At 39.6% G+C, this 26296-nt stretch overlaps 1 protein-coding gene across 1 annotated transcript; it reads right to left on the bottom strand.

The window, feature by feature from the left end:
* Window positions 1–12986: 12986 nt before the first annotated feature.
* Window positions 12987–26280, bottom strand: mrpl30 (mitochondrial ribosomal protein L30). Its single transcript, XM_063053977.1, has 5 exons — window positions 26108–26280; window positions 23896–23979; window positions 16061–16207; window positions 13271–13344; window positions 12987–13168 (listed from the first exon to the last, which is right to left on the bottom strand). The coding sequence occupies exons 1-5, from the start codon at window positions 26141–26143 to the stop codon at window positions 13036–13038; spliced, it is 474 nt and encodes a 157-aa protein (XP_062910047.1). The 5' UTR covers window positions 26144–26280; the 3' UTR covers window positions 12987–13035.
* Window positions 26281–26296: the final 16 nt, after the last annotated feature.

The following is a 26296-nucleotide window of genomic DNA, read 5'->3' as shown; positions in this document are numbered from 1 at the left end:
AAATCTCAGAGTGAACTTTTCCCGATTAATAAGCAACTTCCCTTGTATCATAACCTTCCGTTTAAACTGATTAATAATTATTTTTCATATCTTGGGATTAAAATTACTTGTAAACACAAAGATCTATTTAAGACTAATTTTTTTACCCTTAATTGATCATATTACTCAACTTTCATTTAAATGGTCTCCATTATATTTAACTTTGATCGGTCGTATTAATGCAGTTAAGATGTTTATTCTGCCAAAATTTTTATATATATTTCAGGCATTACCGATTTTTGTTCCAAAAACTTTTTTTGATAAAGTTGACTCTAAAATCTCCTCATTTATTTGGCAAAATAAAAACCTGAGACTGGGTAAAATACATTTACAGAAAGCTAAGAGAGATGGAGGTTTAGCATTACCTAACTTTAAATTCTATTATTGGGCAATTAATATTCGACACATGAAATTTTGGTTACTTGACCAGGATACACTATCCATTCCTAAATGGGTAGCATTGGAATTACAATCTGCTCAAGGTTATGCACTTGGCTCTATTTTAGGTTCTTCTCTTCCTTTTGATTTGAAATGCTCCAAACAGGTCTGTAACCCGATAGTTAAATATACCTTACGTATTTGGTTTCAATTCAGAAAATTTTTTGATCTTAACCAATTTGGGCTAGCGATCCCTATTTTAGGTAACATTTTTTCCTCCCTCTGTCACGGATCGTGCTTTTCAAATTTGGAAGACTAAGGGTATTTCACGGTTTTTGGATTTATTTTTAGATGGTTCCCTTATGTCTTTTGAACAATTATCTAATAAATATAGTTTACCAAGAATACATTTTTTTAGATATCTCCAAGTTAGAAATTTCCTAAGTACTATACTTTGTTCCTTTCCAATGCTCCCTCCTACATATATTTTAGATACTATAATTAACCTTAATCCATGTCAGAAAGGTGCTACGGCTATTATTTATAATATTATTATGAAATTTAGGAAAGCTCCGTTTGATAAGATTAGATCAGATTGGGAACAGGAATTGGGTTTTATTATTTTGGCGGATGACTGGGTGTAGATTTTACAACTAGTCAATACTTCCTCTATCTGTGCTAAACATTCCCTAATTCAATTTAAAGTTGTCCATAGAGCACATATGTCCAAAGATAAATTAGCTCATTTCTATTCTCATATTAATCCTTTTTGTGATAGATGTCAGGGGCAGATATCCTCTTTAACTCATGTTTTGGTCCTGTCCTACTCTGGAAACTTTTTGGAGAGACACTTTTAATATTATCTCAAAGGTATTGAATATAGATATCTCTCCTTCAGCCCGTAGAATGATTTTTCTTACTTTAATGGCGAAAAGATGTATTTTACAACATTGGAAAGAGACTAATGCTCCAACTACGCTTTTTTGGTTTTCCCAGACGATATTATGTTTAAATTTGGAGAAAATTAGAAGTAATCTTTATGATTCTTCAGTTAAATTCGATCAGACCTGGAGATCTTTTATTCAACATTTTCATTTAATGTTTTTTTTTCTCTCGGTCCATATTTATGTTCCCTTCTTGTTATTTTTTTAACTTTTTATTGGAGGTCGGGTTTGAGGACGTGATTTTGAGTACTTTAACTCTACTTGTTTCCTAGTTAGCCCATTGCTTTGCTTTTTAGTTTAGTTGCACGGTGGGTTTTTTTTGGGGGGGGGTTCTTTTTCTATTGATATATATAAAAATTAGTATACTATTATATTACCTTGTTATTTTATGTTTAAATTGCACTGTTTGTATTAATTTTTTTCTGTATTAATATTTCCTGTAAAATATTATATTCTAACAGGTATTAGTGCCTATATGGCTTACCTTTTGTGTACTTATTCAATAAAAAGATTTAAAAAGAAAGTAAATGTAACAAGACCTCAACACCCAGGTCTGAGCTAATACGTTGCAACTAACTTTTGCAATACACAAATGCCAGACCTGACTATATCCAACAGGAGAAAATCCAGTTATCACCCCCTGACATTCAGTGAAATTAGGTTACTATTAACTAGAAACTTAACTGGAGTAGCTGAATACACAATGTGGCAGGTCAGAAGCTAAGAAATCTGCAACAAGCAACCCACCACCTAATTCTCCAAAACCTGTCCACCATCGATGAGGCTCCAGTTAGTGCGATAACATATTCTGTACTTGCCTGAAGAGGCTCGAGATCACTAAGAACATGGTAGCCTGCTTCAGAGGCACCTCATCCACTCGTTTGCTAACTCCACCACAGCAACATGTGGTAGTAGCAGTTTGTATCTTCTACAGGTTGTACTGTGGAAATTCAGCAAGACTCCTTAGACAGCATCAAAGTCCACGACCTCTACCAGCTAGAAGGACAAGGGCAGCAAGTACATGGGAGCAGCAGCACCTGCAAGTTGCCTTCCAAGCCACACTCCACCAACTTGGAAGTACATTACTGTTCCTTCATCACTGCCGGGTGAAAATCCTGTAACACTCTCCTTAAAAACACACCTTAGGAACTGCAACAGTTCACGGAGGCAGTTTACCATCACCTTCAAGGGCAACTAGGAATGGGCAATTAAATGCTGGCTCAGCTTGCGAAGCCCCCATCCTCTGAATATTTTTATAAAGTAATTTCTGAGTATGCTTGAATCGTATGCCGCACTCTGGAGTTCTAGGTTCAGGCATGCAAAAAATGCAGTCAATCAAAGTTGGTCATGCCTGAGAAAGGATGCAGCTGTAGCTTTGAAGAATTTTATGAAGGCAGTATTGATGTTACCTTAACAATGCCGTTGAGATATCTTCTACAAGTTACAGATCACTGGTGCCCTGTAGATTGCAAGATTGATGCTGGTTTTGGTGCATCACTGATGCCTGTCATATATATGAGTTGACTCCTGAGATACGTAGCATATTCCACATTCAAGTTTCTCTTCATGGATCGTGCTTGTCAGGAACACTACAGTGTCCTGCAGCAGAAGTAGAGAGTGAAGAACATTTGGTCAGCACCAAATCCATTATGATCATTAATCATGAACTTTGAACCCCTCTCCAACCACAAGACTTCAGTTTTGTTGTGTTTAAGCACAAGATGAGCTTCTGACAACTGGTACACACGATCAGCAATCTCCAACTCTGTCTTATGCTCACTTCAAGTACTGCTTAAAGATGCTACTTACTATTAAACATAGATGTAGCTGATTTTCTGCATTAGCAAACCAGACCATTTAAAATTCTAACTTCTGCTAAGGCCCCACCTCCCCCTTGTACCCCATCTGTTACTTATTTTTATACACACATTCTTTCTCTCACTCTCCTTTTTCTCCCTCTGTCCCTCTGAATATACCCCTTGCCCATCCTCTAGGTCCCCCCCCCCCGTCTTTCTTCCTGGACCTCCTGTCCCATGATCCTTTCGTATCCTTTTTGCCTATCACCTGCCCAGCTCTTGGCTCCATCCCTCCCCCTCCTGTCTTCTCCTATCATTTTGGATCTCCCCCTCCCCCTCCAACTTTCAAATCCCTTACTCACTCTTCCTTCAGTTAGTCCTGACGAAGGGTCTCGGCCTGAAACATCGACTGCACCTCTTCCTAGAGATGCTGCCTGGCCTGCTGCATTCACCAGCAACTTTGATGTGTGTTGCTTGAATTTCCAGCATCTGCAGAATTCCTGTTGTTCATTTAAAATTCTACCTCAGTTTGACCTATCCACAAATCTTATTCACAAACATAATGTTGGGTTAAGCAACGTACTTGCAATACTAATCTTTCAAATCTCTGATCCTTGAATACTACAATAGGTAAGCTCACTCAAATTTTGGTTTCATCCATTTGTTTCATCATTTCTGCCCCTATAAAGGCCTTGAGTTATAGAATTCCCACCTGAAGTCTCTACCTAACTACTAGGGGAGACTGTGCATAATCTTGAAACACTAGTAGTTTAATACAATAAGCTTAATCATTTTGGTACTAAACAATTATATTGGCTATGTTAGTAGCATGTATCCTTCTCCAAGGAAGATTAGTGAACAAATCAAGTTTATTTTAGCAATACTGTCAGATTTGAATGTTCCTTATTTCCAAAATTTTCTGAACTCAATCCACAAACTGACATGGTTCAATTCAAACTCAGTTTTTGGAGCCAGAAAAATTAACAGCCCACACACAAGTTACAATCTGCATTGTGAGTGTGTGCCCTATTTCATGTTATACTCTATGTTTTTGCTGCAGTTCTACATAATCACTTCTGCTTGTGTTTGAGTGACAGTTTCAGGACAGGCACTTGTATCTCTGGGCATCCATTTTCAACACGGTAGAAGTGCTATGACTGACTATATAGTGAAATGCAATACCAACGAAACTACAAACCACATTTCCAGAAAAGTTGGGATATTTTCCAAAATGCAATAAAAACAGAGATCTGTGATATGTTAATTCACGTGAACCTTTATTTGACTGACAAAAGTACAAAGAAAAGATTTTCAATAGTTAGTGACCAACTTAATTGTATTTTGTGAACATACACAAATTTAGAATTTGATGGCTGCAACACATTCAACAAAAGTTGGGACAGAGTTAAAATAAGATTGAAAAGTGCACAGAATATTCAAGTAACACCGGTTTGGAAGACTCCACATTAAGCAGGCTAATTGGTAGCAGGTGAGGTATCATGACTGGGTATAAAAGTGGCGTCCATCAAAGGCTCAGTCTTTGCAAGCAAGGATGGGTCGTGGCTCACCCCTTTGTGCCAAAATTCATGAGAGAATTGTTAGTTCAAAAGGAACATTTCTCAATGCAAGATTGCAGAGAATTTAGGTCTTTCAACATCTACAGTACATAATATTGTGAAAAGATTCAGAGAATTCAGACATCTCAGTGTGTAAAGGGCAAGGTTGGAAACCACTGTTGAATGCGCATGATCTTCGAGCCCTCAGGCAGCACTGCCTAACAAACAGTCATGCTACTGTGACAATTATAGCCACCTGGGCTCGAGAGTACTTCGGAAAACCATGGTCACTCAACACAGTTTGTCGCTGCATCCAGAAATGCAACTTGAAACTGTATTATGCAAGGAGGAAGTCATACATCAACTCTATGCAGAAACGCCGGCGAGTTCTCTGGGCCCGAGCTCATCTCAGATGGACCGAAAGACTGTGGAACTGTGTGCTGTGGTCAGATGAGTCCACATTTCAGCTAGTTTTCAGAAAAAACAGGTGTCGAGTTCTCCGTGCCAAAGATGAAAACGTCCATCCAGATTGTTATCAGCGAAAGGTGCAAAAGCCAGCATCTGTGATGGTATGGGGATGCATCAGTGCCCACGGCATGGGTGAGTTGCATGTATGTGAAGGTACCATTGACTCTGAGGCGTATATTAGGATTTGAGAGAGACATATGTTGCATCAAGGCGACGTCTCTTCCTGGGACGTCTATGCTTATTTCAGCAGGACAATGCCAGACCACATTCTGCACGGACTACAACAGCGTGGCTTTGTAGACACAGAGTGCGTATGCTTGACTGGCCTACTGCCAGTCCAGATCTATCTCCTATTGAAAATGTATGGCACATCATGAAGAGAAGAATCAGACAACGGAGACCACGGACTGTTGAGCAGCTGAAGTCTTATATCAAGCAAGAATGGACAAAATTTCCGATTGCAAATCTTCTACAATTAGTATCCTCAGTTCCAAAACGATTAAAAAGTGTTATTAAAAGGAAAGGTGATGTAACACAATGGTAAACATGCCTCTGTCCCAACTTTTGTTGAGTGTGTTGCAGCCATCAATTCTAAATTTGTGTATGTTTACAAAATACAATTAAGTTGGTCAGTAGAACTATTGAAAATCTTTTCTTTGTACTTTTGTCAGTTAAATAAAGGTTCATGTGAATTAACATATCACAGATTTTTGTTTTTATTGCATTTTGGAAAATATCCCAACTTTTCTGGAAATGGGGTTTGTATATTTATTCCAATAAGTCATTGACCACATGTTTGATTTGGTTTGTTTGAAGCTGTATATTTTTGTTTTATTGAATGTTTTTTTCTTGTCATTATTCCCTAAACAATACAGCATAACAACTATTTACATAGCATTTACATTGTATTAGGTATTATAAGTAACCTGGAGATGATTTAAAGTATACGGGTGTAGGTCCAGAGCTCCGCTGGGTCCTAAAGTCCACCTGCACCGAGCCAGGTTAAATAAGGGATTTGAGCATACGTGTTTTTTGGTATCCATTGCGGGGGGGGGGGGGGTCCCGGAACCAATAAGGAGGGATTCTGAAATCCAAAAAATTCTTAATTCCTAAATGTAACTGGCCCCAAGGATTTTGGATAAGGGATTGTGGACTTGTACCATTTTTTTCCTGTCCTGATTTAACTCAATTTCCATCTGTTACTTTCTCAATCTTTAAAAGCGTGATTGTTCAATTCCACCATTTGCCAAGTTGTCCTAGCCAGAATGCTATTTGTCTGCACTTTAAACTTCCTGATTTTTTAAAAAAATGAATTGATTTGTGAAGGTTTAACTGAATGGAACGAAGTGACCTGTTTCAGAAAAATTACAGTTACAATGATCATTTGAAACAAGGTTTAATAGCTGAAGGAGTAGGTTACTGTCCAAATGAAATTTTGGTTGTAGTAAAGCAAACTAGTGCAGAGATTCAAAAGTACTAATACAGTATAACCTTTCTGGAGTAGCTCCTGTGGAGAGTACATGTTTCTTTTTTTAAAATTTTATTTTTATTTGGATAAGGAATTCACAATTATCATGTACTTTTTTCACACATATAACCTTTTCCATTTTTTATATGTATAAAACTACAATTATTTATACATTCTTAAGTACACATTGAGATGATATAAAAGGAAAATAAACATTTAAATAGATAATTATGTACTGTGGTAAATCTAACCTATTAGGCTAAGTAATGAAATTAGTTGTTAAGAAAAATGGTAATAATAGTTTCCATACAACCCTTCTGGACCATTTCCACTGGTCCAAAATGTTGCATACAAGCCTATATACCAACCATTGTAGGTGGTTATATCCCAATTTGTTCGTGCTTGTTCCTGCCCGCAGACATAATTATCCAATCCCTATGTACTTATTTACTTAATTTTTTCATTTTTTTTATCCCTTTCCCAAATCTTTCCCTTTACTTGTGTTAATTCTCTACTTTCCAAAAAAAAACAAACATTTAGACTAGGGGTGCTTACGTTAGCAATATTACTGTGTTGATGAGAAGAGCAATATAAATCATTAGGAGAGTCATCTAAAGTCTGCTCGCATTGGGGTTATATATTCAATCCATTTATTCCAGATTTGATAAAATGTTTCTTTTTGAGTTCTCAGGGAGTAAGTCAACTTTTCCATTTTAAATATTTCCAAGATAATTTCGTAGCAATCTTCTAATGTAGGTGGTATTGGATTTAGCCATTTTCTAGTGATTGATTTCTTACTTGCCGCTAAGAGGGCCTGCAGCAACTTTATATCTTCCTTCTGTTCAAGGAACAATACACGCCCCAAATAGAGCGTCTCAAAGTTCAGAGGTATCTGGGACCTAAGTACCTTAACTAATGTTCTATGAATACCTTCCCAAAATAGACTTAATTTAGGGCAATCCCAGAAAATATGAAAATGATTTGCCTCCTTGGAGCCGCACCTTCTCCAACACATCACATTTGTATCTTTATATTTTTCCTGATATGGGGTCTTGAAGTATCTTATAATGTTTTTCCAACAATGTTCTCTCCAAGTCAAAGAATTAGTCGAGGACCATTGAAAGCTGCAGATTTTCCCCCAAGCCTCCTCTGAAAGTACCAACCCCGCTTCTTTCTCCCACTTCTCTTTAATATACAGTGTATTTACATTTTTAGCATGGGAGAGTGCATTATATAGGCGAGAAACTGATTTACTAGGTATTGAACTGCAAGCCGAATTCAGAATCTTGAAAAATTCTAATTCTACTGTTGATAGGTCTGTATATCTACCACTCTGGTTAACATAGTTTCGTATTTGAAGGTACCTAAAAAAGTCATTATGTTCTAGGCCATGTTTGTCCTGCAGGATTTGGAAACTTTGTAATACTCTTTTATCTATAAATGAGAGGTAGGTTGTAAGACCTTTCTTTATCCATAGCTCAAATCTTTTATCTCCTCTGTTGGGAAGGAATTCGGTATCATATGCACACCATCTAACGAGTTTTAACATGTTCTTAATTCCACATGAATTAACCACCTTCTGCCATACTTTTAATGTAAGATTTATCCAAGCATTATTAAATTTTTCCAACTGGGCCATCAATCCTTTGTCAGCTATTGAGGCCTGAAGAGGAAAACTGTCAACTAATCCAAATTCTATTTCCTTCCATCTAGCCTTATATTCCCTATTACACCAATATAACAGAGGGGTTATCTGTGAGGCATAAAAATAATTTCTCAGGCAAGGAAGAACCATACCTCCTCCTTCCTTCCCTAACTGTAAGGTGTTATATCGAATTCTAGGTTTCCTTCCTTGCCAAATGAACCAGGAAATCCATTTGTCCCATTCCCTGAATTGATTATCATCCACCTCCACTGGTAAAGTATGGAAAAGATATAATAACCGAGGAAGAATATTCATTTTTATAGTATTTATCCTTGAATTTTAACTTAAAAAGGGGATAAGATTCCATCTATGCATATCTGCTTTTATCTCTGAGGTTAATGGCCCATAATTTACCTGTGACAGTGTTGAAAGATCCTTCGGCATGGTTATTCCTAAATATTTTAATGATTTAGCTTCCCACTTAAGATCGTATGTATCCTGCAATTTTTTGGATGGTGTATAATTTAGGGACATAACCTGCGTTTTCTTTACATTTATTTTATAACCTGATATTTTCCCAAAGTCATCCAACAGTGTAAACAATCCTATAAATGATTTTTCTGGTTCACTCAGATAGACCAAAACATCATCTGCGAATAACGCCACTTTCTGTTCAATCCCTGCCACCTTGATACCTTTTACGATTTCGCTCTGTCTTATTAGTTGGGCAAGTGGTTCAATATATAGCGCAAAAAGGAGAGGAGAAATTGGGCATCCCTGTCTAGTGCCTCTCTCTAAAATGAAGGAGTCAGAGAGGTCCCCATTTATCTTAATTCGGGCTGTAGGGCTGTCATATAGAGTCTGAATTACTTTAATAAACCTTTCTTGAAAGCCAAATCTTCCTAACACTCTGTATAGGAATGCCCAACTAACCGAATCAAAAGCTTTCTCAGTGTCCAATCCTACTATCATTGTCTCTGTCTCGTTCTTATTAACCTGTTCTAATATGTGCAGAGTTCTCCTTATGTTGTCCTGTGTTTGTCTTTGTTGAATAAATCCAGTCTGGTCTAAATGGATTAGGCCAGGTAAAAGCTTTTCCAATCTGCGCGCTAATATAGATGTAAATAGTTTGTAATCTAAATTAAGAACACTAATTGGCCGATAATTGCCACATTCTAGTTTATCTTTACCCTCTTTAGGAATAACTGAAATAATCGCTTCTCTCCAGGAAGGTGGAGTTTCTCCTCTGCAAGATCCAATTAAAGGTGTTAAGTAGTAATGGGGCTAACTGTGTCTTCAGGGACTTGTACCACTCTGAGGTAAACCCATCAGAACCCGGGGACTTTCCAGCCTTTAACCTAGAGATGGCCACGTTCAGTTCTTTGACAGTTACTGGTTCTAATAAACTTTCATTTTGTAAATCTGTAAGTTTAGGTAGATCTAATAAATTCAATACACTGTCTATATAGGGCTCATTGGGGGCCCGGGGTTGGGAGTACAGCTCTCGATAATATGTTTCAAAACTCTCTTGAATTTTCCCTATTGTACTCTCCACAAGCTTTGTCTTTGGATTCTTTATTTTATGAATTGTATTGTCTGCTTGTTGTTTTCGTAATTTATATGCTAATAATCCAGCTGATTTACCTCCTACTTCATAATTCTTTTGTCTCAGGTAAAGAAAATTTCTTTGAGTTTCCAACATATAAATATCATCAATTTCACTTTGCAATTTCCTAATTTCCTGTTTTCGATTTGAATTACTTTTGTTGCTATCTACAACTTGAAGTTGTTTTAATTTTCCTTGAAGGTCTGCTAATTTTTGTGCATTGATTTTTTTCATGTGAGTAGTAATGGAAATAATTTTCCCTCTCAGTACAGCTTTCAATGTATCCCATAAAATCACTGGTGATGTTTCTCCCGTGTCATTAAGGTCTAGATATTCTTTGATTTCTCCCCTTAATCTCTCCATTACTTTCGGGTTATTGAGTATATGTGAGTTTAGCGTCCATAGTGTTTTCCTCATTTTCCTTTCCAGGATTAGAGACATAGAGACTGGGCTATGATCTGACCGATCAATTGTTGCAATATTACAGTTTTTTATCCTGAGTCTATCTGTATTAAAGATAAAGAAATAGTCTATCCTTGAATAGGCTGAATGAGGGAAAGAGTAATATGTATAATCTTTACTAGTAGGGTGTAATTCCCTCCAGACATCTATAATTCCCAACTCCTCCATCAATGAATTCACTTTCCGAGTCAGAGGTTTATTCTGAGTAACTATTCTTGAAGAATCTAATATAGGATTTAATCTAATAATAAAATCCCCTCCACAAATTACTACCATTAGGTCAAAAATGTGTCTATAAAATGACCATTCACTACCTGGAGGAGCATAAACATTCAGCAATGTTATTTCTGTACCTTCTATTCTTCCTGTGATTTTTACAAACCGTCCTTCTTTGTCTCTAGTCTCTGAAATATGTTCATAATTAAGACTACTTGATATTAAAGTAGCTACCCCTCTTTTGTGACTCAATTTATATGATGAATAAAATACATGCTTAAAGCCCATTCTTTTTAATTTTCCATGTTCAGATTGGCTCATATGTGTTTCCTGGAGGAAAGCTATTTGTGCCCTCTCTTTTTTCAATTTAGACATAATCTTATTTCTTTTAATTGGATTCAAAACCCCATTAACATTATAGGAAATTATTTTTACCAATTCAGTTTGCATTTTTCTCTAGTAGAAAAAAAGCACTCTCCTTTTCTAACCAAACAGTAAGCAATCCCTTCTCAACAGTAAACCAAGACATATAACCACACCCTAGACATTTCTGAACGTATAACATTTGAAAATTTTCCCCGACTTCCCACAGTGAGGCCTGAGCACCGACCCGCCTCAGTTCAGAGGGATAACCTCTATCTTCACCCTGTGTTAGAGGGCCCTCAGCAGTTTGAATAATCATAGAGAATTTTCTCCTATTTATGTCTCGACCATATTGCTATCATTCAAGTTATTCCGCCTAGTTTATTTTCAGTTACCAGTTTTCATTTTACTTTTAAGTCCGATTTACTCTTTTCAGTCATTTCTCTTAATTAATCTGTACTCTCTGTACATTCGCGTCTGAATATTTGCAGCTTTTCCTTGTAGTTTGACACTCTGGTTCGAGTGGAGCGTCCTCATCCCACTAACTGCCACGACTTCTGCCGAATCCTCTCCAGTAGCGACTCCGGTTGGGTGATAACTTTAATAGGTAGTCCCCGGTCCACCAGGTCCAACGTTGCCTCCTCCACCGTAGCGCAAGTTTTTGTCCCTTCGTCGTAAAAGACTCTCAGCCGAGCTGGATACAGGGTCTGGAATCTGATGTTGTTTTCCTTCAGGACTCTCCGTGTTTCCGTATATTCCTTCCGTCTGGCAAGAATCCCCGGTGCGTAGTCGTGGTCTAAACTGATTTTGCAGTTGTTCCACATGAAACCTTTCTTTTGCCATGCTCTTTTAAGCACCTCTTCCTTCGTTCTGTAACTGAGAAATCTGATCAGAATCGATTTGGGCTGGGCGCCTGCCGGAGGCTGTGGCGCCAACGCGCGGTGAGCCCCTTCTATCTGTAGGTCTTTTGCGGCCGGTATATCAAGGTTCTCTCTAAGCAGCTTCTCCACGAAGAGAATCATCAATCCGGGTTTACTTCCGGTTCCTTCGGGAACTCCGTAGATCCTCACATTTTCCCTTCTCGAGCGACCTTCTTGATCTATTAGTTTCCACTGGAGCTGGTCCTGTAGCTTCAGCATTTCTGCTATCACTTCCTCGGCGTTTTGTAGCTTCTCTTCAATTCCAACAATCCTCGCTTCGGCTTCATCTATCCGCGAGTTAGTTTTTACTATTTCTCCTTTAATATCTTCCAGCTGTTTGCTGTTATCTTGTCGGAACTCACGAATCTTTCCGAGAATCAAAGACAGAGTCACCGATTCCCCCTCATTATCTCCGTCCTGGCTTGCCGTGGGGGAGCTAGGCCCGTCGCCTTGCTGCATCTCTTTATGTTTATCAGCCTTCGAAGCGGACTTTTTATTCTTGTTCTTAGACATCATCCTTGCCCCTTTTATTAATATAGTTATGCAATATTAAGTATTTGTCTAAATTCGATTTTGGGGCAGTTTACCTTCTTTTTTGTCGAGAGACCTTTTCCTTACGCCGCCATTCCCTTGATGACCCGGAAGTCCCCTCGAGAGTACATGTTTCAAGACAATTAACTTTATTGGAATGGATAGATATTACAGATGGACAAGCTTAAATCTAAAAGCAGGCAAGAAACACTAACCTGTAACCAAGAGGAGAACAGAATATGTTCAAGTGACAGAAGAGATGGGTAAAAAGCAGAATAACTGTGTCTAGAAGATACAAATATGAAAGTAGGGACTAATTACGGTAGGGAAAATTTATCAAAGCAGAGAAACTAGAAATGTGAAAGCTGAAAGGCATGTAAATAGAGAGTTGAAAGTAAATCCTGTTTTTTGTTGTTGTACTGAGATTAGGGTAGGACGATAAATGTATTGTCCATTTCTGACATTTTCCAAAACCATTCTTAAATATGATTTTATCCTGTCTTCCTTTTCCACCAGCTCCCCAGATAGCTGTTAAGCAGATGTAATGTACAGTGTGAGATTTAGATTTCTATGAAATATTGTAGCAAACTTCAATTTTAGAAATAATCTAACATTTATTTCATGTACAAGGATAAGTAGCAATTTAAGATTCATGACTTTTTTCTTTGAATGGTTGAAGGTGTCGTCTTATTATTAATTCCCCAGTGCTCTTCAGGTAAGTGTCAGCTAGTTCCTGCTCTGTCGGTAGTCCTTGTGGTAGTTTCAGAGGTTGCACTCTGGAAGTATACAAAACATTGTCACCAACTCTTAGTCAAAATTGAAATTTATACCAAAAGGAAAAAAAGTGCTTTCGTTTAATATAAAAGGTGCTCACATACCTTATAAGATGCTTGATGACTTTCAATTTACTATTAACTGATGGAATATTCTTATGGATCTGCGGCTGATTTGACTGGTGAGAGAATATTTTGAAGTTACTTAAAATACGTAACTAAGTCAACTGAAGTGTAACTAAGAAACTGTCTTTTTAGAAATCTGATTGAACAAACTTACCTACCTATGAACTCTGAATGGCATTCATTATCTTAATAGCTACTCTCAATATCACTGCAAAATCTTAATGCAAACCTTGGTGCAACAAATGCAGCCACTCTTTAGCTTTAAAATATTTTGCTGTTTCTAAGCAGGGTAGACCTAATCAAGGTGTTGTAAGTGTAAAGCATTGTACCATTTGGGATTAGCATGTACTCAATCATGAGTAATATTTTTGTTAACCATCCTTAAAAAGAATATTCAATATCTGTGCTAAGTTATGTGGAAGGCAACAAGCTACAGAAACAAAATTAGGCCAATCAAAATTTCATACATTTGTATGAAAAGTGATCTTTAAATAAGTCATTATTAATCAGCCATGCTGCTCTACCTAACCCTTAATTCCCTTACCAATTAACCTATGAAGGTCTATCTTAAATACACCCAATTACTTGGCCTCCACAACCTTCTGTGGCAATGAATTCCAGGTTACCACCCTCTTAAATTTGTCCTTGAAAAATGTTTTCCTCCTGCAGTAAATAGGGCAGCAATTACATTTAGGTAATTTACATCATTCTGTTTAGATTCCTGCCATTTTCTCTTGAGTTACAAGTTTTAACTATTGCCAGAAATGTCAACTTGCCCTTTGATATGACATCTCAAATGAATGTTTATTTTGATGCATATAGGATTAGCTGATGAATTTTAACCATGAACAAGGACCATAACATTAAAAGTCATGCCAAAAAATGATCAAAAGGATGGATTTGATTAATACTTCCAACAGAACCAGGAATGCCAGTGATAGTGCTGAATATGACGGTACACATGCACAGAAAAACCCAGCAAATAGAATTGACTCTATACATCCAAGTATACCACTTATGCCCTGATAGCTCATGACTGTCAAAAACTATTTACAAGTCTCAAAAATGAGGGTAGAGGGACAGTTAGGGGCCTTTTTTTCTTTAGTTATTATGACATGATAAAATTTCAGCCTCCTAATACAGCAATCCCATCAATTCCTTTCTCCTTTTCATTTACCTATCCTGGCAAAACTTGTTCTCTTGCATGCTTATTAACTGTCCTTCGGTTCTTCTGAAAACTAACCTATACCAGGGGTTAATTTGCAGTAGCCAGTTAACTTAGAAATGAAACAGCACCCAGAAGAAACCCAGCCAGTGACAGAACATCCAAACTCCCACAGACATCACTCAAGATCATGTTCAAACCTAAGTGTAGAGCTGTGGGGTCACTGAACAAAGATGATTTGGGACAAAACTCCGGACTGGATTTGAAATGTAACTGTCCCTCTCAGCTCAATAACTAGCCTCCACTTCATCCAGCATTTCCCCTATTGAAGTACCTGGTAACAGTGCAATTTGGCCCATTTTAAAAAAGTGCACTGAAATACGTGAGCAAATTCTCCAGCCAGTGAGTAGCGAATTTGTTGCCGTGGGCAGCATTGGAGGCCAAGTCTTTACATATGTTTAAAGCAGAGGCTGATACGATTCTTGATTTGTCAGGACATGAACTGATATGGGGTGAAGGCAGGAGATTGTGGCTGAGTGGAAAAATAGATCAGCCATTATGAAATGGTGGAGCAGACTCGATGGGCCAAATGGCCTAATTCTGCTCCCATGTCTTATGGTTTAAAATTATGTTTCACTTCAATGTAAGTAAAATAGTTCACGGGTGCACCCAAGATTACCCATTTAAAAATTTCCTAGTAAACATTCTTTTAGACAGGGAGGATATAGTTGACTACCATAATTTTGAGGAAGTGACTGTCTACATAAATTGGTGGTTACAAGAGCCATTTGAAGTAAAATTCAGTGGAGCAATGAAGGGGTTCTTCCACTGAACTGAAGAGGAGCTAAATAAAATGCAAATAGTCTGAATAATAGCACATACAATTTAATGCACAAATTTACACTATTATGTACATGGAAAAATAGCCAAAATGCATGCTATGAAAAATGAAGGAAAAGCTCAAGAATGAGTGAAGAACCTAAAATTTCAAACTATTCTGGCAATATAGGGCAATAGCAAAGCCAACAGAATGCTGTTAAACTTAAAGCAAAGTTAAGTCTAGTTAGACTCTATCTCCAAGTTTATTTTTTATTCTAATTGCTGCAGTTGAGATTCAGCTAATGAAGATTATGCAGGGAGGAATCATAGAGCTAATCATCAGTGTCAGGCACTTGTGTTTGAGAATGACTGGATATATTTAGACCAGTTTACAAATAATTTTTTTTTATATTTACTGTTTTGTATATTTTTGTAAAAGTATACAAAATCATAAGATTAAGAACTGAATGAAGCTTTAAAGTTGACGTCATCAGAGTGAAACGACATGTACTAAAAAATTGTGCAGCCATCACATTAGTCGTTTAAGGATGTTAAGTAGAAAGGACCCACTGTAGGGCCGAAAGGTCAAGTAGGTCATTGAGGAAAAAGGTTGGATCCAGCAGCTAAATAGCAAAGATGCAATAGAACGATGGGTTTGGACTACCAAAGGGACAAAAATCAAAAAAGGTTTCATTGGTTTAAAACTGAAAACAAAACAACTGTATTAAATCACAGACCAAAGTATTATAAGCAAATACAAAAGACATATGTAAAGGATAATTTACCTTATCCAATCCAAGGTCATGAACAATTTTCTTTTCCCAATATGGACGTCGTTTTGTACATTTAATTCTGGTAATGATGTGCAGTTGATGTGGCTGGTTTGGATCGCCATTATACTTTTCATGATCTGCTGGTCCTACTTCAAACATCTATAACCAATGATGACAAATACAAGTGTGGATAGATAAATCAAATAAGTTATAAGACTCTTAACCAAACCTAAATTGCAAACTTGGGATGATGAGCGTGTATTCTCAAATTGTGGTGCTAATCAAACTGATCCCATTCCCTTGTTCTTTTCCCATAAACTTGCAGCATTTCCCTCAAGCATTTATTCAATTCCGTTTTGAAAATCTTTACTGAATCTAGTTCTACTCTTTCAAGCTGCCCACTATATTTGTAACAAAAAAATTCTGCAATGATCAACTAGTTTTCCCATGGGTATCATTTAATGGCCAACCCTTCTATGGCAGGAGACCTTGTTTAACCAGCAACACCTCCTCCACAATCTCCATCAGCAATTTTCTCTATTTCTGCATAAATGACCAAAAATGTGATCAGATCTTCACACGTCCTGCAACTAGATAAATAGAACCCAATTAAATAAATGACACGAAAACAATATACTGATACAATTTATTATTGAGAAAAATGATCCAATATTACTTGTATTTGTTTGAAAAAAATTATGTGGACTTTTGCTTTCAGTAACTGGTGTGACCCATTTGTACAGCAACAACTTCAACCAAACATTTCTGGTAACTGTTGATAAGTCCTGCACATCAGCTTGGAGGAATCTTCGGCCATTCCTCCTTACAAAACTGCCTCAACTCTGGGATGTTGGTGGGCTTCCTCACATGAACTGCTAGCTGCAGGTCCTTCCACAACATTTCTATAGGATTAAGGTCAGGACTTTGACTCGGCCATTCCAAAACACATTTTCCTTTTAAACCATTCTGTTGATTTACTCACCTTTAGGATCATTGTTGTTGTATTACCAAACTTCGATTAAGCTTCAGTGAATGACTGCTACCCTGACATTCTCCAGTAAAATGTTGATACAATTTTGAATTTCTTGTTCCTCAACTACTGCAGGCAGTCCAGGCCGAGGCAGCAAAGCAACCCCAAATATGATGCTCCTTCTACCTTCACAGTTGGGATGAGGTTTTGGTGTTGGTGTGCATTGCCCTTTTTCCTCCAAACACAGCAATGTGCGTATCTTCCAAAAGTCCAACTTTTGTCTCATCTGTCCACAGAACATTGTCCAAGAAGCGTTATAGCACATCCAGTTGGTCTTTTGTAAACTTGAGACATGCAGCAATGTTTTTTTTTGGAGAGCAGTGGCTTCCTCCATGGTGGCCTTCCATGAACACCATTCTTGCCTAGTGTTTTTCTTATAGTGGATACATGAACAGAGACTTCAGCAGGTTCTGGAGATTTCCTTATGTCTTTTGCTGTTACCCTTGGGTTCTTTTTCACCTCCTTCATCATTACATGTTGTGTTCTTGGTGTGATCTTTGCAGGATGCCCACTCCTAGGAAGACTAGTTTCCTCCATTTGTAGATAGTTTCCCTTACTGTGGACTGATAAACACTCAGGTCTTTAGAAATGCTTTTGTGCATGAAGCTGGAAAAGGCTACCTCCACAATTCTTCTGAGGTCCTCTGGAAGTTGTTTTGATTAAGGCATGGTGCACATAAACAGATCTTCCTTGAGAAAGTCAGTAACCTGACTGTTGTGCGCTTTTTTTAAATAGACAAGGACACCGCTACAACCCACCACCTCTAATCTCATCTTATTGACTGGAACACCTGACAACAAATAGCTTTTGTGGAAGGCATTACCCTAGGGGTTCACATACCTTATCCAACAAATACATGTAATATTAGATCATTTTTCTCAATAAATAAATGAACAAGTAAGTTTTTTGTGTTGTTTATTTAATTGGGTTCTCTTTATCCAGTTTTAGTACTCATGTGAAGATCTGATAACATTTTAGGTCATATACATGTAGAAATAGAGAAAATTCTCCGGGATCCACAAACTTTCTAGCACCCCTCAACTATCAGGCTCTTGAACCAGTGGGGATAACACTTGCCCCAGCACTGAACTGCTTCCGCAATCTTTGGACAAACCTTTAAGGACTCTGTTTGATATTTATTGCTTATTTGTTTCCTTTCTTCATTTTTGTATTTGCACATTTTGTTGTCTTTTGCACACCGGTTGTTCACCCTGTTGGTACAATCCTTCATTGATTCTATTATGGTTATTGAATTTGAATATGCCCAGAAGAAAATGGATCTCAGGGTTGCATACTGTGACAGGTGTACTTCATTATTAAATTTACTTTGAACAATTTTAAATATTGTCAAGTTCACGATCATCTTGGCTATAAATAGAATTGATTTAACTTCTCGTCTCCATATAATTCCCTCTTCCTTCATACTATTGCAGTAAATCTCAAGATCAAAAATAAAAAGATACCCTTTAAGGATTTGAGATTGTAAACCCATAAACACACTTATCAGGCTTTAGGCTGCAACATTTTTGAAGTACAGTACCCAGAAATAAATGCAAGTTTCTGCAGATGTTGGAAATCTGGAGCAGTACACATAAAAATGCTGGAGGAACTCAGCAAATCAGACAGCATCTATGGGGGTGGGAGAATAAACATGGATGTTTCAGGCTGAGACACTTCATTCAGTTCTTATGATGTGCATCCTCTAATACAGGTTTCCCCTGCCATCCGAAGGTAGAGCGTTCCTATGAAATGGTTCGTAAGCCAAAATGCGAAGAAGCAATTACCATTTATTTATATGGGAAAATTTTGTGAGCGTTCGCAGACCCAAAAATAACCTACCAAATCATGCCAAATAACACATAAAACCTAAAATAACAGTAACATATAGTAAAAGCAAGAATAATATGATATATACACAGCCTACATAAAGTAGAAATACTTTTCCACAATCATTGCCGGCACTGTTCGCCAAAGCAAAAATCTCGTGCAAGTGCTCTCAGCAGAAAATCTCACGCAAGCGATGTCCAGTAACCTTTAAGCTATGAAGCTGCCAAATCATACCAAATAATACGTAAAAATACACAGCCTATATAAAGTAGAAATAATGTATGTACAGTGTAGCATCACTTACTGGAATCAGGAAGACAGCGCCGAGCACACTGATGATGGTGTGTTAGACTGAGTCGTCAGAGTTTAGGTGGTGCAGTGGCCCCCACCCTCCAGGCCACCGACCAATACATTGCTGCGAAGCACGCAGGGGTCCAGCGGTAGCCGAGAGGCACACAGCACATCTTTAAGAAAAAAGCCGAAATGAACATGTTAATTACTTAAGTGCCGCCCGACACGTAACTGTCGGCCCAGATCATTGCCGATTGCATCGCCTCTGATCTGGGCCGACATTTACGTGTGGGGCGGCACCTAATTAATTAGCATGTTTATTTCGGCTTTTTTCTTAAAGATGTGCTGTGTGCCTCCCAGCTATCGTCGCATTCTCCGCGAATCGGTATCTGTCCGTGGCCCGGGGGTTGGGGTGGTGGGACACTGGGGTGTCATCTCGTTGTCTGTTTCCATTAGAGCAGGCAGCTTATCTTCTCCTGTGACTGCCCGCCTCGATGTCAAAGGTCGAGGTTCATCGTCTGCTGTGGCTGATGTGGAAGGCTTGCTTGACTGCTGAGCCTCGCGCATTTTTCTATCATACAGTTCTTTGTAAGGACTCAAACCATCTTACGAATATACCCTAAGCCTACATACCCTTTCAAAATTAAAGTCGTACTTTATCATTGCAGCGAAAATCTCACGCCATTGCTTCACACACATTTCGCTACTGCATTTGATTTCGATTGTTATCCTTTCCTCTTCCAATTGCATCAGCTCTTCATCTACCAGTTCTTGGTCATGGGATGCCAAAACCTCTTCAACATCACTCTTCGTCAGCTTCCACAAGCCAAACTCACTCAGTCCTTACTTCGTTCGCCACGATCAAAACGCTTAATTATATCTAGTTTTACGCTAAGTGTAACACCCTTACGAGCTCTTTCAGGCTCTTCAAATACCTTAGAACTCATCTTGCAAACGGCTGCTCACAGGCACGTGGTAAAGCAATGCTGGCGAGAATGCAGTTCCGAATCCAGGGGAGAGCAGCTGCTCAGAGTGCGCGGCGCGCTGCCTTTTATTGCACGCTGATTTTTTTCATAACAGTGGAAACACCTTCTGAAAGTGAAAACAAGGTACTAATGTAGGTCTTTCGTAACAGACAACAGGAATTCTGCAGATGCCGGAAATTCAAGCAACACACATAAAAGTTGCTGGTGAATGCAGCAGGCCAGGCAGCATCTCTAGGAAGAGGTGCAGTCGACGTTTCAGGCCGAGACCCCTCGTCAGGACTAACTGAAGGAAGAGTGAGTAAGGGATTTGGAAGTTGGAGGGGGAGGGGGAGATCCAAAATGATAGGAGAAGACAGGAGGGGGAGGGATGGAGCCAAGAGCCGGACAGGTGATTGGCAAAGGGGATATGAGAGGATCATGGGACAGGAGGTCCAGGGAGAAAGACCGGGGGGGGGGGCGGGCAGAACCAGAGGATGGGCAAAGGATATAGTCAGAGGGACAGAGGGAGAAAAATTAGAGTGAGAGAAAGAATGTGTGTATAAAAATAAATAACGGAAGGGGTATGAGGGGGAGGTGGGGCATTAGCGGAAGTTAGAGAAGTCGATGTTCATGCCATCAGGTTGGAGGCTACCCAGACGGAATATAAGGTGTTGTTCCTCCAACCTGAGTGTGGCTTCATCTTTACAGTAGAGGAGGCCGTGGATAGACATGTCAGAATGGGAATGGGATGTGGAATTAAAATGTGTGGCCACTGGGAGATGCTGCTTTCTCTGGCGGACAGAGCGTAGGTGTTCAGCAAAGCGGTCTCCCAGTCTGCGTCGGGTCTCGCCAATATATAAAAGGCCACATCGGGAGCACCGGATGCAGTATATCACCCCAGTCGACTCACAGGTGAAGTGTTGCCTCACCTGGACGGACTGTTTGGGGCCCTGAATGGTGGTAAGGGAGGAAGTGTAAGGGCATGTGTAGCACTTGTTCCGCTTACACGGATAAGTGCCACGAGGGAGATCAGTGGGGAGGGATGGGGGGAAACGAATGGACAAGGGAGTTGCGTAGGGAGCGATCCCTGTGGAATGCAGGGGGGGAGGGAAAGATGTGGGATCTTTAGTGGTGGGATCCCGTTGGAGGTGGCGGAAGTTACGGAGAATAATATGTTGGACCCGGAGGCTGGTGGGGTGGTAGGTGAGGACCAGGGGAACCTTATTCCTAGTGGGGTGGCGGGAGGATGGAGTGAGAGCAGATGTACGTGAAATGGGGGAGATGCGTTTAAGAGCAGAGTTGATAGTGGAGGAAGGGAAGCCCCTTTCTTTAAAAAAGGAAGACATCTCCCTCGTCCTAGAATGAAAAGCCTCATCCTGAGAGCAGATGCCGCGGAGACGGAGGAATTGCGAGAAGGGAATGGCGTTTTTGCAAGAGACAGGGTGAGAAGAGGAATAGTCCAGATAGCTGTGAGAGTCAGAAGGCTTATAGTAGACATCAGTGGATAAGCTGTCTCCAGAGACAGAGACAGAAAGATCTAGAAAGGGGAGGGAGGTGTTGGAAATAGACCAGGTAAACTTGAGGACAGGGTGAAAGTTGGAGGCAAAATTAATAAAGTCAACGAGTTCTGCATGCGTGCAGGAAGCAGCGCCAATGCAGTCGTCGATGTATGCTCTGCTCTTAAACGCATCTCCCCCATTTCACGTACATCTGCTCTCACTCCATCCTCCCGCCACCCCACTAGGAATAGGGTTCCCCTGGTCCTCACCTACCACCCCACCAGCCTCCGGGTCCAACATATTATTCTCCGTAACTTCCGCCACCTCCAACGGGATCCCACCACTAAGCACATCTTTCCCTCCCCCGCCTCTCTGCATTCCGCAGGGATCGCCCCCTACGCAACTCCCTTGTCCATTCATCCCCCCCATCCCTCCCCACTGATCTCCCTCGTGGCACTTATCCGTGTAAGCGGAACAAGTGCTACACATGCCCTTACACTTCCTCCCTTACCACCATTCAGGGCCCCAAACTGTCCTTCCAGGTGAGGCAACACTTCACCTGTGAGTCGACTGGGGTGATATACTGCGTCCGGTGCTCCCGATGTGGCCTTGTATATATTGGCGAGACCCGACGCAGACTGGGAGACCACTTTGCTGAACATCTATGCTCTGTCCGCCAGAGAAAGCAGGATCGCCCAGTGGCCACACATTTTAATTCCACATCCCATTCCCATTCTGACGTGTCTATCCACGGCCTCCTCTACTGTAAAGATGAAGCCACACTCAGGTTGGAGGAACAACACCTTATATTCCGTCTGGGTAGCCTCCAACCTGATGGCATGAACATCGACTTCTCTAACTTCCGCTAATGCCCACCTCCCCCTCGTACCCCATCTGTTACTTATTTTTATACACACATTCTTTCTCTCACTCTCCTTTTTCTCCCTCTGTCCCTCTGAATATACCCCTTGCCCATCCTCTGGGTCCCCTCCCCCCTTGTCTTTCTTCCCGGACCTCCTGTCCCATGATCCTCTCATATCCCTTTTGCCTATCACCTGTCCAGCTCTTGGCTCCATCCCTCCCCCTCCTGTCTTCTCCTATCATTTTGGATCTCCCCCTCCCCCTCCAACTTTCAAATCCCTTACTCACTCTTCCTTCAGTTAGTCCTGACGAAGGGTCTCGGCCTGAAACGTCGACTGCACCTCGCTGCCTGGCCTGCTGCATTCACCAGCAACTTTTATGTGGGTTGCTTCTTTCGTAACAGTGAGGTTTCGTAAAACGAACATTCGAAAAGCGGGGGACACCTGTACTGATGTGACATTCTGTTTTCAGTAGTGCAACTCCTCCACCTCTTTTATACATACCACCATCACATCTAAAACAATGAAAGCCAGGACTGTTGAGCTGCTAGTCCTGTCCTTAACATAATCACGTTTCTAAAAGTTTTGTCTTAAATTATGTCTGTATACTCAACCCACTATATACCCAGATTATAAATATACATCTACCAGCCACTAGAGAACATAGTACTTACTTTGAGTTAGATACCATTTCCACCATTCTTTGTGGTTATGAAACTGATAACAAAAGTTTGTGCCAAAGTTGCTTATCAAATGCAACCCCTCAAACATTGAGAGCATATAGTTTTCCAAGTGCTAATTCATGTATACTGTGCTTCATACAAAGTAAATGTTTTCATATTTGCATATATGCACACAGATACAATGTTAATCATTGATTTATTTAATGTCTCATTATTAATTATGGCTTAATACTCTTCCTAAGAGATTTATACAGGTGGTATACAGTGGACAACAGGAAGTACACATTTTATAAAACTGGTGGGGTGGGAGAACCTTACTCCCCTCACCCCAATCCTTCAATGTTTTCCTTACCAAAAGTATTGATTTCAAGATTCAAGCACTTATCCAACGTCTTTCCTGACCTCAAAGTCCTAAAATGAATTCTATCCACTTAAAGCATTCTGATTTCTTCCTTACCAATGTATCTATACAAGATCTGCTTATAAACCAATCGACATAAGACAATTGATGTGAAAGAAAACTAAGACAAGGTTCCGATATAAAACAGGTCTGTCAAGTAACAAAAAAAAAGTGACCACATTTGTGCAGCTCTGCAAGATGTTTATACCATCTAAGGAAGACTGCAGTTTAACAGGTAGTTAATAAATCTCATTTATATGCAGGATATAAAAAGTGGAAACCATGCTCTCACCTTTGCTGGAATACGAGATTTTGTAAACTTCAATCGTTTGAATCCAGGCCATGGTGATAGAACAGCTTTTATTTCCACTAAGTTCTGGAAAAACAAAGTAAGTTTTGAAGTAATTAATTTACTTCATGCAACAAATGAAATGTAATGTTAGCTTCCTGGGGTCCATGGAACATTCCAAATAAATGGAAGTCACAGAAGTAAGTGGTTGACAAATTCCCTTAATTTTAAATAGAAGGTGGGTAATATCAACCACAGTTAAAATTTTTAAAATTTAAATGTTTGAAATAATAGTATTCGGTCCCCATCCAGCTCAGTAGCCATGATCTGATATCTGATCCAGTAAATCAAGAGAATGATTGTAGGAAAATTGGCAATGGATTACATGGAGGCGAATGTCTGAAACCTGAATGTGTTTCATGCCTGACACTTGTGTACAATGATAATTACCAATTATTGATCCCCAAATACCACTCTCACAACTGATTCTTCAATGTGTTCAGGAAAGTTTTCTTAAGAAATATGTAGCTAGAAGTGAGACTGGGCAAGTGCTAAAGTGTTGGTAGGAAAGTGTTCATTCTGGGACTAGTGAACATAATTTTTAGTTTTAGAACAGTTATAGAAAAAAAATACTGTTCCCACGCAATCTAGCTTTATGCGCATCATCTCAGTATTATGTAAATCCCTTTGCTAGATTGCCTCTATTCTGATTCATGGCGTTCTGCCTGACATTTCATTAAGAACCCTTGCTTGTGACACTTAAAACATTTTGCAGCACTGTACTGATGAGCTTGAACCAAGTGGTTCCAATGTCAACAAAGCCATTTGTGAATGCAAGAAAACAATATTGTTAATAGAAATAGAACTACTCAATTGTTTGACAATTGAAAAATTATAACAGGGTTTCAACCATTCCCATTTGTGCATATACAACCCAGACTCCCATGTTGGAGTTCTTATCATTTTACCTGTTGTTGGTCTTTGAACCACATTTACTAATCAAAACTCCCTCAGTTTTCCAGTTTTTTTCATAAATGTTGCTATCCTGCACAATCATTTGAATATTAAATTATGCAGGTTTGGTAATTTAGCCATTGGTCCACAAATTAACCTCCTTCTCAGATAACTATATCAAAAAATATATGCCAATGACAGGTTTTTCATATCACCATCTCCCCAATATTTGAGCAAAATTCCTACACTTAATTCTTCACAAATTTTTAAAGTAGCTTTGCAATTTGTTTAATATTTTAATAAGTGTATGACAATAAAATGCAATTGTGTGCTTGAATGTCCAACAAGATCATTTTCCTACATTCACAAGTGGCTTCATGAGCAGCATCTTGCCCCTCTGTTAATAATGGCGTTTGCTGGCTTATGACTCCAAATTTCATGGCTCTATGTTCTTCACTACCTCATTCTCGGGACTTGAGAAGGCCATACGTTTTCTGTGGATACTTAACATACAACTAAAACCCAAGCACCTGATACCCAGGCAGTTCAAAAGCTGGTGGTAGAGATCCAATACCCAACAAAAACGTGTAATATCAAATCACAAACAACAGAAAATCTGCAGATGCTGGAAATCCGAGCAACACACACAAAATGCTGGAAGAACTCAGCAGGCCAGGTAGCACCTATGGGGAAAAAAAAGGACTCCTGCCGAAGGGTTCTGGCCCAAAATGTCGACTGCATTTTTTCCATAGATGCTGCCGAGTTCCTCCAGTATTCTGTGTATGTTGCGTGTAGGATCAGCATGTTTTGAATACAAAGGGCATGCCTCTGAAAATGGTGCTGACTTTTAAATTACCATGTTGTCAATAGTAACAGACAAACAGTAACAGTTTTTGTGCAAGCAACAACTATTCTAACAATCAGCAAGGTGCAACCGGTGCATCGAGGGAAATCCATGTGGTCGCAAAGAGAAACGTACAAACTCCCTACCGAGGTCAGATTTGAATATGGGCTGCTGGAACTCTGAGGCCTTGGCTAAATTACTAGCACGGGGTGTACAAGCGCTAAGGCACTGAACATATTTACCCCCACTCAACAGTTACGGAAGGAAAACCTCATTTATTTTTGTAAACACCGCTGGCGAGTACGTTTAAAAAAATACAATGACACATGAAATACTCAGGCAGGAGGACGGTGACTCCATTACACACAGCAGAAGAAGGCCTCAATGTGAAGTACATCGTGACCGCAACAAACTTACCGTGAGTCGGTTAACGTTCCTGAAGAGAACGGCCATCGCTGGAAAGCCGAAGGTCGCCAACTAAAGGCCGATTCAGTAGGAAACGCAGCTCGGCAAAGACCAGGCGTAGTGTCGTCAATCTACAGCGACGCCGGTCGGCCGAAACTACTGAGGGCAGATGGGTGTCCCGTCCCGCCCCGTCCCCGCCCC

This window comes from Mobula hypostoma, chromosome 7 (genome assembly GCF_963921235.1).
Source record: "Mobula hypostoma chromosome 7, sMobHyp1.1, whole genome shotgun sequence".
Taxonomy (NCBI): Eukaryota; Metazoa; Chordata; class Chondrichthyes; order Myliobatiformes; family Myliobatidae; genus Mobula; species Mobula hypostoma.
Note: the sequence above shows the minus strand (reverse complement) of the source record. Positions and strands in the feature narration are given on the sequence as shown.